Raw genomic sequence first — 18,967 nt, 5'->3', positions numbered from 1 at the left:
GTCATGTGAAGTGCGCCGGACTTGTCGCAGCTCACACGGACTGACAAGAGAGACAGGCGCCATTATTGACACTCAAGTGGATTTCATAAAAAAATAAAAAATAAAAAAAAAGAAGTCAAGCCCCTGTGCTGAGATTTCCCTTGAGAGGCAGTGTTTCAGTGTGTCTGTATATTCAGGCGACAGCTTCTCAAGATTATTGCTCCATCGAGGATAAGAGGCACATACATTTTGTAAATAGGATTGTCAAATCGAAAAAGAACAAACATACGAACAGGGACAAACAGTGGAAAATTGCGAATGAACAAACATATGCGTCTACCTACAGTAGCACCCTTGTTTTGCTTCAGATCAGGAGAAAGGATTCATTACTAGGATTCATTATTTTTCATTACTTTGGCTTTATATTATTTTTCGAGACATATTTGAAAAATGAGTCCGAAGTAGAAGTGTCAAAATGTGCAGTTTCTCGAATAACCACTAGGCTGAAGGTGAGTCAATCCCAATAGAACTTCATGTTAGAATGCCCAACAGAAATAAACAACAAACAAACAAAAGTGTTTGTCTGCATAGTTTGATTTCCTATTCATGGCTATTGTACAAGGTAAATTTTTATGTAACTCATCAGTTAACATTATCTTAAGCCATGAAATTATACATAATTAGGGGCGTGGTCAGTTTGACTGCCGGCTACATTGCAAGTAAGTAAACTTCTAGCTAAATGCTTCTTTTAAATAAAGGCTCTTCGAGGTGGCTCAGAGCCCACTGTAGTCGTTCCTGTGAACATTCAGCGAGTCTTGAAAATGCCAGATGACTTGTGGCCAACATGCACAGGAGATTCATAAGTCTATGGGAACTGAATACACAATCATTCACCAACACTTGCATGTTACAGGAACTCAGCCCGGGGTTAGTACTACATCCCTCGTACAGTCCTGACCCCTTTTTAAGCCATTTCTATACAGTATGTTTGGGCCATTAAAGAAGTTTAAACTGAAACAACTACTGTATGATGGTATCCAAGAACTAGTGAAACCCTGGGGTAAGTGCGTTAGTGTAGCAGGGAATTATATACAGAAATAAAGGCAGTTTTTATTTTTTATTTTATTCTAATTGTGTTACTTTTTTTTTTTTTTTTTGCAAAATCAACAGTCCTGGTGCTAAAGTGTTCCTGGCTTTAACAACAAACACAACAAGGTGGCACTGTTCGGTCCTTGGGCAAGACCATTAGTCCTACGCCCAGTACAACCCAGCCACTGCAATCTGGTGACCCCTAGGATAAAAGCGATAAAGCCCATGAAAAAATATATATTTAGAAGTGTATGGTAAATACTCCACAAAGCTTATCTAAGATTAACATTAAAATGCAAAACACACTTTTTTGACATTTGTAAAGATTCAGAATTGTCGCCAGTGTGTGCATACAAAACAAAATAGGAAAAACTTTTATGTGCTTTTTGTCCTTTTCGTATTTTTCTACGCCTAAGGCTTAAACAATCCAATTAGATTTCCCCCTTATATAAAAAGAGCTCCTCCCTTCGGATTGTTGCTCAGCTCTGTTGTTCATATGTCTCAGCATTAGCTCATTTACATAGACACTGAAATGGACAGTCAAGCAAAAATTGAAGTGTAAAACTATACATCATGCGCACGCCATCATTGCTGGAGCATTAACTCACTCACTCACTTACTCATTGTGTATACTACTTTATCCTGTATACAGGATCGTGGGGGGCCTGGAGCCTATCCCGTTAGACACTCACGGGCAACTTGGGAACACCAGTTTCCTAGTCTGCATGTCTTTGGACTGTGGGAGGAAACCGGAGTACCTGGAGGAAACCCACCAAGTACGGGGAGAGCATGCAAACTCCATGCACACAAACCAAAGGCAGGAATTGAACCAAGAACCTGGAGGTGTAAGGCTACAGTGCTAACCACTAAGCCACTGTGCTGCACCTGTATTACCTTGTTAAAGACATACTAAAAAAGATATAAGTAAATATAACATATCTAGTGTTGTTTAATAGGTGAAAAACTGTAACCGGAAATTGTTATGGAAAAACAAATCGATGCAAATATACTGTTAAAAAAAAATTATTTTCTTTCGTGTGGGCTGAGCATTCAGCAATTTTTAATAAGCCAACATGTTTCTTTTCTTACTAAAGATTTAAGCAAGACCTGATAAAATAAATACCCTTTCTGGCTGTAGAATCCCATATGCTAATACTCGGCCTGTACAACAAGAACCAGAATTCACTCACAGCTCAGCTCGATTCGGATAAAGTCTTTAATTCCCAGGTTTTCGAGGAACACGCCGCTCGAGGATGAGGTCTTGAAAAAGAAGGAAATATCAGCACTGAGCTCCCCGTGGAACGTGGGGAAGTGCAGGTAAGACGTCTCCTTATCGAAGTGGGCCGCGTTCCAGAAGTCATCTGAAAAGAGAAAGCAATTAGCAAGGCGCCAGACCATCGGGAGCCCCAAAAGCCTTTAGTCATCATCCGAGCTGTGGCTCAATATGGCAATGATTTTGAGCAGTAGGAGAGCAAATGTGTGACAAATGCAAATGCAAATACATCATTCATTATGAATAGGTACACTACTGTGCAAAAGTCTTGGTTCTTCATATTTAATTAAATTATGTGATCAGATTAAATTAAAGAAATGGGACAAATATATTTCTTATAATGCTAATATATTATAATATAATGCTTTATAGCATTTAAGCATATTTTGTTGTTTGTGGCTTAACAAACAACAACAACAAAGATTCCCCTGAGATTGCTCAAGGACATTGACTGGACTAAAAATGAGAGCTACAGGAAGACAGCAGCAGAGAAAGTCTGGACAACTGTTCAAGACTGCATTTAAAAATCTGAGAATGTCTGGCTCCTTGAAAGCAAAATATAAAGCAATACTGTAACGGATGGCTTAAGTCTTTTGCACAGTACCCTATTCATGTACAATTTTGTTTTCCCCAGAAGAGTTTACAGAGCATCTGGTTGAGACAAGGAATGGAAACTTGTGCGATGCGACGTAAAAGCTGCTCAAGCAGGAGCTTTTTATTTTCATTTGGGAGCGAGGGGTGCACAACCAAATAGATTTGCAATTAGAAAACACAGCTACAGGATGCATACAGAAATGAAAACAGTATATGCACGAACAAGATCAAGAAAAAGAAAACAAAACATGCTCGTCTATAAATGTGACCACTGGCATGACCAACTCGAGTGATGTAGCTGAGGTTGAGGAACCGCTGAAGCCGTAAATCATGAACGGCATGCTGACTCTGCAGCCATAACAAACTTTTTCAGAGTTTTTCCTGTGGCACAGTTATTGGATTAGCAACTGATTACTTTCCTGTTTGGATCCTTCAAGTTTACCTTCAAATACACTAAAGAGCTTTAGATTTCAAGTGTTAGAGACATATCAGCTAAATAGCATGAATGTTTTGCGTGATAAATGGGACTAAGGAATAAATTGTTCAGAATAAATATTGACAGAGCCATTGCATAGTTTCCCCAAAATTGTCTGATTCTCTCATAGCGAGTGGTTTAAAAGAATTTGGCTATTATGCAAAATAAAATTTTTAGACATGTTTCACAAACATATTTATATTGTGAACAATCCAATTAGATTTTCCCCCTAATGTGACCTTATATAAGGCTGGCTTTTTGCTGATCTCTGCCGTTCTCTGTGCCAGGGCGTAGCTCAGCAGTAGCTCATTTACATAAACACTGAAACAGTGTGGTCAATTGAGGAGTGAAACGGAGGAAGTTTGAGGTATGAGAAAATGCTCTAAGCTAAATTTTAACTTGTGCATTAACACACAGACTTTAAGGGGTGCTCAGAGACCCATGTTAATGTTTAAATGAAACAGTAGAATATGTAACCTTCGATACTAAGAAAGTAGTGACGAAATCTCTGATACACTACATTAATGGAACTCTTTAAAATATTTTGAACTTTTGGTACTTACTGTCACCGTAGCACTGAAGGGGACCCACACGATACGCTGCCTCTGACCCCGGCCTGCTCACATCTCCCACCGCTAATAGCCTGATAGGCAGATGCTCTTTGTGAGAGAGGATGCCAGAATCGTTCAGCCTGTCCAAAATAAAACACAAGACACACAAACACAGTTAGTTATCAAGGTGGTGTGTTATTATATATATATATATATATATATATATATATATATATATATATATATATATATAAAAATGAGAATGAGAAATTGTTCAAGAACATGAAGAATATATAAAGATATAAGGTAGTGCATCACGAAGGGCAAACCAGATACATAAACTCCTTATCACCATTTTTTCTTAACTTAGATAGTCTTGAGCCCCCTCATTTCATACACTATGTTGCTTTCAAAGAGACAGACCTTCTTGTATATTTAAAGCAGACTTGGGGAATAGTTCTCCAAGCCTCCCAAAGGACTATTTTGACCCTCATTTTCAATCCAGTCCCTGTATCTGAGCAGTTTTAGAAAAATATTTTTTGTTTGTTAAGCCACACAGTGACCTATGAATCATTCAAGCATAAAAGGCATCTAACTTAAGACATGAACCAGTGAAAAACAGGTGCAGATGATGATAGACGATCTGAATAGTATACTGGTGATGCTGAATGCAGAGTGTTAGGAAAAGACAAGAGGAAAAATGAGTTGTTGAAAAATGAGTTGTTGAAAAATGGGTTGTTACATAAACAACCCATTTTAAAGTTGTATCTTTAGGGACTTTGCAGTCTGTCACCGTAAAACATATGTTCACATTTCTATGTAATATATGAAGAAATAAAGGGTGGCTCAAAACTTTTGCACAGTACAGGTAATTCAAATTCAAATTCAAATTTTATTTGTCACATACACAAACATACACAGTACGAAATGTAGTGAAATGTATTATACGACTGCTATTGACCCTAAAAGAGAATTAAAGTTTACAAATAAGAAATAAATATAAATAAAAGAATACGATAAAAAATTAAATAAAAAAATTAAATTAAACTAGGAAAAAATAGAACTAAAAATAAAAATAGAAATGTGCTAGAAAAAAAATGGAACTAAAAATAAAAATAGAAATATGATATGCATAAAAATAGAAATATACTGTACATAGAAATATGATGTGCATAAAAATAGAAATATACTAGAAATATATATATATATATATAGAAATATATATAGAAATATATAGGTCCCCTTACAAACAAATCCGACCTACAAACGTGCTCCTTGTTCAGAACCTGTTCGTAATTCAAATTTGTTTGTAAGTCAGACAAAGTGAGTCTTATACACCTTTGACACAAATCTACAATATAAAGCATTTGATGAACTCTGTTCCCTTTCACAACACTTCCTGAACTAAACTGAAATGTCTCTGCTCCTTTAATTCACAAGGGGAACTCACACACACACACACACACGGATGTTAACTTTACTTAAACTGCAAACTCAGTTTGCAAGGGTAATCCCGGATACCATTTTGTCAAAGTTTTCCACTCTATTGAAATGCGAACTTTTTTTTTTTTTTTTGTTTTGTTGAGGATTTTCCAAAAATATTATTATTTACCATATGGACAGCTTTACAGGACAGCCATTTTCTATCATCTTGCTCCCGGACTGATTTATTAAAACCAGTAAGGCAGACTCCTTTCTCCCACAACGCCACACGCGCACACATAGAATATACCAGACTTTAGACATTTTATACATTTACTTACACACTGAAATAATTTTAAACATATATTTTGTGCACTGCAGTGTCTATTTTTGTACAACATATGTGAAGTCAAATTTTCGTAAGTCGGGGACTTACTGTATTGTATATTTATTTATATTAGCTACCACAGAATTATAAGTATTAGAAATTTTCTAAATATTAGAAAAACCAAACAAATGGTTCCTTGCTGTTTGCTGACCCTGTCTTCCAAACCCGGCTTCCTAAAAAGCTACAGTAGGACAATGTTTCTGAAGGTGTGAGACGCAGACCCTAGTGGGCCATGATAGTACTGCAGCAGAGCTAGCTGTAAGAGGGGGAAGTTTGAAATTTTCTGTTTTGGGATTAAGTTGAAAATTGTCGTAACATATTTGTGAATAATTATTAATATCAACAAGGAAATAAGAATTAATAAAACAAGGCCATGGGATTTGAACTGCACAAAATTCTTCAAGTCTTTCGTGCTATTAAGAGTTGTGATTAATGGTTTGGATGGACTGCAGAATGTTGTTAGATTTCGCATTGAGCCAAGGCATATTCAAGGTTTGGAATGGCTGAGCAAGGATATCTAAGGGAAAGAATTGCACTGTACTTATATCGACACTGCTAAAAATAACTACACATGCATATGCTGTGGTATAGCCATGCTATCCACTGTAATTCGAGTAATTACGAGACCATGGAGATTTTATTCTTCTCGGAAGTTAGTTTCTATGGATACACGTACAATACCATGACATCTTTGAGAATGTAAGCTACAGTAAACTGCACTATACTGTACATTAAGCGGTAAACGTTTGTCAAGTTCCAAGTTCCGACATTTTACTTCTACAGTCACTAACTTCACTTCCATTTTCCAGTCATGTAACTAAAACCACCATCTAGCGCTAATTAGGAATTCAACAAGGACCCAAATGCTTTTTATGCTTTTAAAGTCAGAAGTATTTAATTACTGTAATTCTGACTGCACTAGAACCGGCTGACACTAGGAAATGGATTCACTTACTTCGCTCCTCCATGTGACTGACACTATAGCTTTCAGGAAATAATAATGCACATTTTGTACAGCGCATGGAAATGACCCATTTTTGCAGTAACCTAGCCAGCGGGAAGAGATCACCACAGATTATAGTGTCTTTAGTTGTTTTTTTTAAAGTGAGAAATGCATTTTTTGCTTGTGCAATTGAAAAATGTAAAGACGGGGTCAAAGCTCAGCAGATATGAAGTCTGCCTTCTGATCAGAAGGTCATGAGTTCAGATCTCAACATTGCTAAGCTGTCACAGCTGGTGTCTTGAGCAAGGCACTTTAACCTTCATCTGTTCAGTTGTATTACAAATGAAAGAAATGGACATGGCTTTGGATAAGGGTGTCTGCTAAATGGCAAGTGCAAATGTTACGACAACAGGCTTACTAGCAAACGCCAGTTTGTTAATGAGCCCTCTTTTTTTCTATAAAAACTAAATAAAAAATTATTAATAAACATACAGTAAACACAGATAGAATTACATGGTGGTGTATTTCCCTATTTTAATTGGTATTTAGATCGATTAAATTTAGAGATGTTTAAAATCTTTTTACGTGCGAGTTTTTAACCCAATCAGATTTTAGCCGACCTTAAATTGTTGTTTTTTTAAATCAACGAATCAAAGTGTTTTATGATTGATGGGAAATGGTAAGGTCGCTAAGGTAGCTCAGTGGTTAAGGCAATGGACTATGGTTCGGAAGATCCCAGGTTCAAACCCCACAACCATCAAGTTGCCACTGTTGGGCCCTTGAGCAAGGCCCTTAACCCTCAACTGCTCAGATGTGTAATGAGATAAAAATGTAAGTCGCTCTGGATAAGAGTGTCTGCCAAATGTCTAAATGTAAATATATTATGTTTTGATACTTACGTCACAACAAGGTGTTTACCTTGACGCTAATCTTCCACTACTAGTTAGACTAACAAGTGAGGAGTAGCTCAGTGGTTAAGATGTTTAACTTCAACTCAGAAGTCCAGGCGCCACCAGCCTGCCAGTGTTGGCCTCTTAAACAAGTTCCTTCACCCTTAATTGCACAGATACCATTGCAACAAACTGGTGAACCGACCCTGCAAGAACCTGCCACTGAAACGATAGGGTATACTGTATTTTCTTTTTTTCTGTTATACTGTAGCTAGTGTTTACTTTGATAGCCTTAAAACATCAGGTTGCCACAATAACACAGAGTAATTTTAAAGCTTGAGGTAATAATTTTATAATGAACACCAAAATAATCCATGCTACTGTACATAATCTGAAAAGTGATTTGGTAAGAGTTGCAGGGCTCAGTACCAGTCATCGACGTCGCTGTCGCAGTTGCAGAAGTACTCCGGATCCACGCAGTTGTTGTGGACCGCACAGGCACACTGCTTAGTGCCTGGTGGTGCCCCTGCCCAGTACGTGTGGGCATCTTCTGACTGGCCCACCCACCAGGTGAAAGGCTCGCCATCTGCAAAAGCCAAGAGTCATCCATGAGCAGGTAAAGTTATTTTTAAACAGTGTGATGAGAATTCCTTCAGTGCAGTCTTGTGACTTGATCAACAAGGTTTAAAAAAGTGAAAATAACCAACAGCATTGATAAGAAATCTGTGATTCACTGAAGGATGGTGATGTTTCTATGCTTGGCAACAACACACCTGTGTGAGGGGAAAAATAGTACACGATTTAAAAGCACATAAGATAAATGAAGCATTAAAGATAAAATTGAGCACCACTCTAACAAAAAAATGTAATGTTGAGGAATTTCATTTTTTATAATATACAGTAGTTCTGAAACTCGCATAGGTTTATTACAATCAAAGCTAAATATTTTTTGTTGTTTGTTTACATTTCAATGGTTCTTTTTTCTTTAGCACAAATACAATAACACGTTGTCTCTGGTTTAGGAGTGGCTAGATACTAGAAATGCAACAGTTGCATCCCACTGTGTGTGTGTATGTGTGTGTGTGTGTGTGTGTGTGTGTGTGTGTGTGATGGCTCTTGATACACCGACTCCAGCCTCAATCCACTACTTGTGAAGCTCTCTCAAGAATTGGCAAGAATTGGCTTTTTTAAATAAGTCTGCGCTCATACCGATTGCTTCTGCACCTTTTCCTAATATATGCTTCCCTTCCTCTCACCTTTCCATGAATATTCTTCAATACAACACTGTGAACAGCCAACCCTTTCAGCAATGACCCTCCGTGGCCTAACCTCCTTGTGGAGTCAGCAGTCTTCCCCATGTGTGTGCTACACTAGGCTGAGATATACACAGTACAGTATTTACACTATTTTTTTTATTCAATTACAAGAAAAGAAATGAATGTTTTCATAATATTTAAATTCAGTTAAGGTGTACTATATAACCCAACGCATCTAAAATAAACTAATCTTATTAATGATATAAAAACATTTAAAAACTGAAAAAGCTATCAACTATAAAACATAAAAAAAAAATTATAAACTAGCATATTAATTAACTGCAGATTGGTAACTTCTGATGTCCAGGCTTGGTGTTTCTTGCAACAAGCATCTTCTTTTTTGTCTTTTGGCTGTTCCCTTTCAGGGCTCGCCACAGCGAATCATCTGCCTCCATCCAACCCTATCCTTTGCATCCTCTTCTCTCACACCAACCTCTTGCAACAAGCATAGGATTTAAAAATTCCAATTCTTAAATAAATTTATCAACCTGCTGAAATCAGTCTTCCCAAAAGTGCTTGAGTGGACAAGCAGTTTCAGCTCGAACCAACAGAACTTATGTGGTTGTCTTTTTTTTTAAACACTAGGGAGATTGGCATTGATTCGTCTCTCATCTGCTCACGTCCATCCATCTTGAAGTGCTGGCCTCTGCTTTGGGAGAAGCGTGCGCTCTCATTATTCTTCATTTGACATTTGGAGCATTATTTATTTATGTCTGGCACCGTCTTTCTTCTCAACTCATCAGCATCCCAGCTAATGAGACAACTAATAGGCAGCGATTTACGGCAGAGTGCTCGGGCGTCTCCTGTTTGTTCAGAAGGGCCGCGAGAACAATTATCGAATCACTCGACCTTTAAGAGCCTGTGCAAGTACATGTCTATAATTGGACCAGGACAAAAGAAATAAACAAAAACAAACAAATAAATAAATAAATTAATTAATTAATTAAATAAAAGGTAATTCCATTACTGCAAAAAAGTTAATTATTACATACTTACATCAATAATAATAATAATAATAATAATAATAATAATTATAAAAATAAAAAAGCTCACCATCCATTACCTATAAAATAAAACACTCTTCTAGAAAAATAACCAATAAAACTTACTGTACTTTAATATAGATAAAGAAAAAAAGATTAAAGTCAAACCGAAACTTTAAATTGTGCAGAATAACAGGACTTTATACGAGTACCATAGGTAGACAGTTTTTTCAGTACACTGAAGCCATAATCGGTTTTCCCTTCTTCACTTTTTGAAATGCTGGCCTCTCTGGAACTCCTTTAATGGCCCTTTATTTTAATGAAAAAAAAAAAAAAAAAAAAAAAAAGAAACAGCCTGGTTGAATAATTTTTTGCCCCCTGTAGGGTTCTGACCTTGCTCCGAGCCATTTCCATATGTTTAAACCATTAAAGGAGTTCCTGGGAGGCTGGTGTTGCCAACGTGAAGCAGGCAGTCTGATCATGCCTCCAGTGTATTGAAAAAAACGTTTTACTATGATGGCATCCAAGCACTGGAATAAGTGCATTAGTGTAGCAGGGAATTATACAGAGAAATACTCTCAAAACTGTGTTCTGCACTGGAGCTGTCCAAGGTCCTGATTTGACTTGATCATCCTTGTTTATTCAGTGACTGTCTCCTTATAAAACTTTTCCTTCTGTTGCTTGTCAACACATCTGTTTATCAGTTGTTACTATAGTAAAAGGAGTGCAGACTGAAAGCACCGCCAGAACTAATGTCAGAGCTGTTGTTATAGAAAATCAATCACCACCTCCTGATCTGAGAATTCAACATGGCTGTGGTATAATACGTAACACACCCTGAACCTGAAAGCACTATGATATAAACTAATAATAAAAAAAAGGTTAATTAGTTTGAGAAAGAATCGAATCTTGTCTTGTCTGCGTTGCGCTCTATGTGACTGACAAGCGCAGTTTTTTAATAAGTCTGTCCTTTCATTGTGAGCAAGTGAAGGAGGAGGGGATCGATACTCTCAATAAAAAAGGCTTACCTGGTGTGTTTAGGAGGCGTGACATTTTGCAGTGGTAGGAGAGTTCCTGCTCGCAGCGCTCGGCTCGGGTAATTATGGCCGCGAGCTGCTCGGCATCGGCAGAATAGTTAAAGGAGACCAAATGCTGAGGAGGCCAAACGCTCCTCCTCGAGGACGCCCGTAATTTGGTGAGCTCGGTGTTATTGTGTTGGATCACCGTCCAGGCTTTATCTGCAGTTTTCGTGGAAGAAATGAAAGGGGGAATCGTTAGGTGTAATTATGCAAAGGATAACAAGGACACAGCAAGGTGGGCTGTGCTTTAAGGTGACCTTTATTTATTTTGACAAACGGCAAGGTTCCCTAAATTGCGCTAAAATTACAGAGCAGCAGTCCTTTAGCGTTAGACAAAAGGAATGATTCAGATAATAATCACATTTATACAAAGTTCCCTGTTGGTGCGAATTGTGCTAAAGTGCAAGCACATGTCTTTTTTGTGCAAAAGGCCACACGGCTAACAAGGAGCAAAGAGAGTATCAAATAGAATGATGCAAACCAAGTGATGACTATACTGTGCATGTTGAGTCACACATTTGGAGTATGCATGTGTCCGGAAATATGTTGAAATAATTTGTGGTGTTCATGATTTTTAATGTAATCATGGAATTTCTGTAAACAACTCAAATTTCGTATATGATATATATGATGAGTAACGATGAACATGAACACTAATGCTAGATAAACAACAACAACTTTTTTAAAATTGTGATAAAAGCATTAATGCTTTCTCTTTTTCCCTCCATCACCAAATGGTACACCAAACCTACACAACCAACATAAACTTTGGATATGACACGACTTCACATAAATTCAGTTCAACCCGGAGTGATAAATAATCATTATCGATAAAATGCTCCGGCTCGATTGACATGGACGGCGCAACGTCCGCCTGTCACAATTTACCTGACATGTTGCAGTAGACGAGCTGCGGCTTGACGGGTCCGCTTCCATCCACGTCTACGTGGTACAGCCCTGACGTGTTTCCTCTGTGCTTGTACGCCTCGCACGATGCCTCGTAAACAGCTAGTAAAGATGGAAACGACAGTTAGCCTTCGTGATCGGGACACGCAAAAGAAACAAATCCCCTCCTGAGACTGATGTAAATGCCTTGTCTCCAGTCGCTACTTCCCTATGAAAATGTGTCTCGGAGAGCCGAGATAATGAAGTGTGACAGCGCTCATTAGGGCCTCCACATGCTGCCCGCCAGAGTAAACAGCTCAATACGTGTCAGTAAAAAAAAAAAAAAAAAAAAAAAATGGTGGTAAAGGCGTAGTCTTGGCTAATGTGCCATTCACGGCCGCGAGCACGCCGGATACATGCGTGCCAGATTCCGCTTTAGCGATCGTGCTTTGGATTATCCCGAGATAACGTGGATGTGTGTGTAAGTGGGAAGGGTTTCTGAACTGTGGACAGAAGTCATCTTCAACATTAAGTTATTCTTTGCTCCACCATATTCGAATCGAAGCCCATTGATGAGCACTCCTTAGCATGGATTACTGATATCTGCTCATGATTTCTAAGAACTTAGGTAGTAGTGAATCATTCGGGGTAAACTGTCATGCTCATGAGATCAGCAGTTTCTGAACAAACTAGTTCATCTGGCATCAATGGACATTGATCGGCGCGAACACAATGCATGCCACCCTTTTTAGCAAATGGGTTTCTAGGCAACAAGAAACCCAGACTGTGCATGGGACTTCCCTTTTGGGCTGGCTAATACATTTTCTCCATTAAGAATAAATCTTAACCTTTCGAGACTTAAATCTTTTAATATGAAAACCTGACATTTTCTCCCCACGACATTGTCTGGATATTATTTTGAGTCATTGTATCATTGGATACATTTCACTTAAGGGAAAAAGTACAAAGAAGATGTTCTTTCTCGATAGAACAAATAGTGATTCTATCATTTCTTGAGTGGAATAAATGAGGGTGAGCTAAAATCATCTACACTTTGGCTGTGGGATTTATTCTAATCAACTGTTAGAAAAAACAAATACATGTTTTTTTCGACATAAGCTCCATGACTTTTAATACACTTTGATTTCGTATTTCCATATTAAAAAAGGTTTTAGGCTAAGCTGCGAGCGACAGATGCACCACTGTCTTCACTTTTTCATCAGAAGTGTTGAAGTCCTCATAGTGCTGCTTTCAGGAGACCAAACAGGTCTGTTGGAGTGAAATCAGGACTATAGAGAGAATGCTTTATCAACTCAAAACAAAGGTTTTGCAGAGAGTCAAAACTTGGACATGCCTCATTATGTAAGATCACAATGCCCTTGGACAGCAGTCCACTACGTTTAATCCAAAGTTTAGGCTTCAACTCTTCAATAAACGTCTTACTGTAACGAGCACTGTTGATTGTTGAAACTTCTTCCTGATAATGTTCCAATACTGGCCGTTGAGAGTCCCAGAAAACTGTAAGCATTGATACATTTCCCATCTGATGGTGGACTTTTAAACTTTTTTCTCAGTCTGCGAATTTGGATGTTTCCGTTCCATACTCGGCCGTTTACTCTCATGCTCGTAATGATGAACCTATGTCTCCTCACCAGTAATGATTCCCTTAAGTAACTTTTACATTTCTTATTTGGCCACTGCTCTTCTTTTGTGTAAATAACATGTGGGCTCTGGAGGATAAGACTCCAGAATGTGTGTGTGTATGGCATTATTATTGCGCATATTAAGTCAAACAAAGAGACCTTAGAATTAACCACCTGCATGTTGTTCTGTCTTGAGGCAAGAATCTAATTAAAAAACATCATTATAATTAATGTCTTTTGAAAATCTGAGGAGAATTAATAAATTAACAAAAAATCAATGCAAAATCTGTTTCACTGTGTGCATGAGTCAAAACCATATTTATGGACAAGGTTTGAATCTCCTCACTAATGAGGCTCCATGACAACCTGGATAACAGCCCAGACCTGCTATTACTCCTGAGAACCATTTATTTTAAGGATAATGTGCCAATCTCATGTCCTCGCACTTTTCATGAGCAGATTTTACACTGGAGTGTTGCACCTTCGGTTGTTAATCGAAACTATTATCAGCGTGTGTCACATCAAGCACAAAATAGCAGAATTTTTTTTTTCTTTTAAAGCCCTAAGGGTAATTTGGCACTGAATGATGATCAGTCACCCACACTTGAGTTGTGCTTTTAAATCAGCAAAGTTATTCAGTGGCCTTGACATCCCCTTGCGTTCTGATGTCTTCTTGAAAAACTTTTTAGTTTACATCACCTATAAGACCTGCAGCACAAAATGAAACAGAGGAAGGCATTTGCCAGTGGCATAAAAAAGAAAAAAAATGAAGTAGTTCAAACGATTTCCAAACTTCACTTGAGCTAATGAAGTATTAAAATGGCCCATAAGATGGTAAGGAGTTTCCCTACGGGGAAATGGTAAGGACGAGTCAATGGTGCTTGTAAACACGAGTGGCAAAACAACCATATGGCCATTTTTTCTCTTGAAATAAAATATACAGAACTGTGCAGTCTGTATTGAGAAGTCTTGAGCCTCTCCTCATTCCTTCACATGAAATTTAATTAAGTAATGTACATTTAATTGATATTTTACTGCGACAGGCTCCAAAGTGCCCAAAGATATAATTTAAACATGGGTTGTTTATGTAACAACCTTAGCAGCAACCTCATTTCCCTTCTTGTCCTGTTTCATCCACTCAGCATTCAGCATCACCAGTATACTAATCACTGGCCTGAACATCTGGTATCATCTGAACCTATTTCTCACTGGTTCATGCATTAAATAAAAAAAAAATAAAAATGCTTAAATGATTCCTAGGTCACTGTGTGGTCTTGAGAAACACAAAGCATTTCTCAGAAACTGGTCAGGTACAGGGACTGGACTGAAAATGAAAGACAAAAAAGTCCTTCAGGAAGCCTGGAGATCAATTCTTCATTAAAAATACAAGAAAGTCTGGCTCTTTGGGAGCAACTTATAAAGAAATGATGGGTGGCTCACAACTTGTACAGTACTGTATAGAAGCCTCAGTCTTGACACCATCCAAAGGCCCATCCAACAAACTTTTATTTGAGCTCATAAGATAAGATTACTGTGTGAAACCAGAAATGAGGAAACAGCAAGGGGGGTAACTTAGCTTGTTTACATGGATGCTGATTTGATGTGTTTTATATGCTTAAAGCACACACACGCATAAAAATATTTTTTGACAGGGACAACGTCCTCAATCTGCAAGGAAAGGAGAAAAAAAGGAGAAATAAAAGTATTTTTTCCAACTTTGAGGTTAGGTAAGGCTTCCCATAATTTCTAATAAATCCCGCCTTTTGCGTTTCGATTGGTTCAGTAATTCAGTCTCATTTACGATTTGTTGGATGTTTTACTACAGTATGTATAACATACAAGATGCTTTGTTGCGCCGATAAAAGGGTAACCTGGTAATTGATAGCTTTTGTTCTGCTGATTGTTCCATATGGAGTTTGTTGTGGTGGGTAATAAGAATATTACTTCAGACAGTTTACAAATATGTGGATTTCTCCTGGAATTAGTGCCGTTTGCTAGAGTTACTGTTACCTGTTTAAGTACTTCCCCATCGCAAATGAGTTTTGCCTGAATCCAAAACAGCATAAAGTGGAAAGTATGAATTTCCTTGTTCCACTCAGTTTCTTTGTTCAGGAGATAGAGAGGGATTTGGCAATTTAAATGCTTCAGCATACCAAGACTTCTTGGACAATGCTACTGTATGCTTCCAACTTTGTGACGAAAGTTTGGGAAAAACCCATTTCAATTCCAACATAACTGTGCCCCAGTGCACAAAGCAAGCACTATAAGAACATGGTTTGATGAGTTTGGTGTGAAAGAACTTGACTGGCCCACACAGAGCCCTGACCTCAACTTCAATGAGCACCCTTTGGATGCCCTGGAATCGAGATGGCAAGCCAGGACTTCTTGTCCAACATCAGTGTCGGACCTCATAAATGCTCTACAGAATGAATGGTCATAAATTTCCACAGAAACATCCAAAAATCTTGTGGACAGCCTTCCAAGAAGAGTGAAAGCTGGATAGATGGATAGTTCAGAGTCAATTGGAAGCGACTCGTCTTCTTTATCTTTCAGCTGTTCTCTTTTAGGGGTTGCCACAGCATATCATCTGCCTCCATCTAAACCTATTCTCTGCATTCTCTTCTCTTACACCGACTAACCTCATGTCCTCTCTCACTGCATCCATAAATCTCCTCTTTGGTCTTGCTTTAGACCTCCTGCTTGGCAGTATCCAACCTCAGCATCCTTTTACCAATACAGTATATTCACTATCTTTCCACTGAACATCTCCAAACCCCCTTAATCTGGCCTCTCTGACTTTATCTCTAAAAAATCTAACATGGGTTGACCCTCATTCTTGATCCTATCTATCCTTGTCACTCCCAAAAAGAACCTCAACGTCTTAATCTCTGCTACCAGCTATTCTGCCTCCTGTCTTTTTTTTTTCGTGCCCCCCCCTGTAATCCGTAAAGCATTATGTAAGCATTATGTACGCTTTCATTCTCACTGATGCTCTTTAATCACACCGTTGACCCTGAGTACTTAAAGTCCGGCACCTTCTTTACCTCTGCACCCTGTAGCCTTGGGCCCTTCTCATTCACACACATGTATTCCGTCTTGCTGAAGCTTACCTTCATTCATCTGCTTTCCAGAGCATACCTTCACATTTTTAGATTTTTCTCCACCTGTTCCCTGCTCTCGCTACAAAACACAAAATCATCTGCTGTAATCATAGTCCATGGGGACTCCTGTCTTACCTCATCTGTCATCCTGTCCATTACCAGAGCAAACAAGAAGGGGCTCAGAACCAATCCTTGATGCAGACCCACCTCCACCATGAACTCTTCTGTCACACCTACAGCACATCTCACCACTGTCTTAAGGCTCTTATACATATTCTGCACGACTCTAACATACTTCTTTGCCACTCCAGACTTCCTCATACAATACCACAGCTCCTCTCTCGGCACCCTGTCATACACTTTCTCTAAATCTACAAAGACACTATTTCCACTCCCTATTACATTCTCTGTACTTCTCCATCAGCATCCTCAAAACAAATACTGCATCCTATCTATTGTACTTTCTTTAAGCACGAAACTATACAGATGCTCAAAAATCTCATCTCTGCTCTTAACCTACTGTAGCTTCCACTACTCTTTCCCAAAGTTTTATTGTATGGTTCATTAGCTTTATTCCTCTCTAGGTGCCACAGCTCTGCACATTTCCCTTGTTCTTAAAAATCCGCACCAATATACTTAAAAAAAAAGCTAGTCAGAAACTCCTACTGCCACCTCTTCCGAACACTTCTATACCGCCACAGGTATGTCATCAGGACAAACTGCCTTTCCACTCTTCATCCTCTTCAGCACATTTTGCGTTTCTGTACTGAAGACCAAACCTGCCCATCATATACTTATCACCTCTGTTCCCTTCCTCAACATGTCCATTGAAATCTGCACCAATCACTCTCTCACCTCTGGGGATACTCTGCATTACTTCTTCTAACTCACATCCTACCTGTGGGGCATAACCACACACAACATTGCACATCACACCATCAGCTTCAGACTTATCAACCTACTGTATCTGATACTCTTTTTACCTCCAAAACATTCCATACCAACACCTCTTTTAGGATAACGCCTATTCCAATTTTTCCAAACCACACCATGGTAAAACAACTTGAACCCTGCTCCTAATCTTCTAGCCTTGCTACTTTTCCTCCTGGTCTCCTGTATATCCACTTTCCTTCTCTGTACCATGTCAACCAACTCTCTTGGCTTCCCTGTTATAGTCTCAACATTCAAAGTCTACTACTGTACAACTTACTGTCACTCCTAAACTCTTGCCTTTCTTTTCTCTCTCTGCCTACGAACACGCCTTTATTCTCTCCTTCGACCAAGAGTAATCCAATTTTCAGGTCCACAACCGATCCGGTATGGAAGTCCTGTTAATGATTCGCATAATTGATGCGGCAAACGTCAGATACCCTTTCTGCCACAACCCTCTGCATTTCTCTGACACAAGAAGACACTGGATTGTGCCCCCCTGTGGTTGAATTTTAAAAGCAATTACTAAAGAGACAAAGTAAGATAAATCTGAAATTGCAGTTCTGCAACAGCTCAGAAATAAGCACAGACTGAAACATACACATAAGTGCTTTGGAAAGAGAGGGCAATTTTTTAAAAATATATAATAATAAAAAATATATACAGACCAAGTACACATAGTTGTTATTTAGAATGAGGTAAGGTTTGCAAATGTATTTTTTTGCTGAAAGTGCTTCTGTGACTGTCAAACATTAAATGCGAATGGGGGAAACAAACAACCTTAAATGTAATAACCAAATGACTTGCCTACCAATAAGTGTCCTCCATCACTGCTGCTAAATCAGAAAACAGTACTTCAGTCAATCTGGGTTGCTATTTGTACCATTATCTGGGATATTTTTTTAAATATTGAGCAAAAACAGAGTTTTTATTCCTTTTTTACCTACTTTATTAGGTCTCCAGACATCTTCAAAGCACATTACAAATTAAACCCCTGAGATACAATCAACATCCTTAAATTAAACAACACAGACATAATTGACAATGTCCCTTTCAATTTCCTTCCACTCCTTTCTAGTTATCTCGTCTGGAACGCTTTAATATGCGGCAGGACTTTATTAGTGAGAAATGTTCATAACCAAGAGCAAAATTACTATGAAAGCAGCCTTCTCAGGAATAGAGAGAGCCTTTGAGTTACATAATTAAAAACATGAAAAAAGAAATAGGCTAAAGCATCCTGTGGAACAGATGTGGCCGGCTGTGCTACGTGTGTCATGTAAGGATAACTCACGAGGGAAAAAAGACCTAAAATAGTACTCAGTGACTCAAAACCAAGTTTAGGATTTCTGTCTTAAATCCTTTTGTGGCAATCCTGGTTATACTGAACATTGTTTTTAATGCACGTATGAGCCATAAGCAATTAAAC

General features: G+C 38.4%; 1 protein-coding gene across 2 annotated transcripts in view; it reads right to left on the bottom strand.

Moving 5' to 3' along the window:
- Positions 1-18,967, bottom strand: part of cntnap3 (contactin associated protein family member 3) — a 163,375-nt gene that overhangs the window by 30,629 nt on the left and 113,779 nt on the right. For both annotated transcript variants that reach the window (XM_053516446.1, XM_053516447.1), the window contains exons 12-16: positions 11,871-11,990; positions 10,932-11,141; positions 8,034-8,190; positions 3,974-4,101; positions 2,259-2,429 (exon numbers count right to left, since the gene is read on the bottom strand). In XM_053516446.1, the coding sequence (XP_053372421.1) occupies positions 2,259-2,429; positions 3,974-4,101; positions 8,034-8,190; positions 10,932-11,141; positions 11,871-11,990 (786 nt within the window). The remainder of the gene's footprint in view (positions 1-2,258; positions 2,430-3,973; positions 4,102-8,033; positions 8,191-10,931; positions 11,142-11,870; positions 11,991-18,967) is intronic.

The sequence above is a fragment of the Clarias gariepinus genome, chromosome 17 (genome assembly GCF_024256425.1).
Source record: "Clarias gariepinus isolate MV-2021 ecotype Netherlands chromosome 17, CGAR_prim_01v2, whole genome shotgun sequence".
Taxonomy (NCBI): domain Eukaryota; kingdom Metazoa; phylum Chordata; class Actinopteri; order Siluriformes; family Clariidae; genus Clarias; species Clarias gariepinus.
The sequence above is the reverse complement of the archived record's forward strand: the minus strand, read 5'-3'. Positions and strand labels throughout refer to the sequence as shown.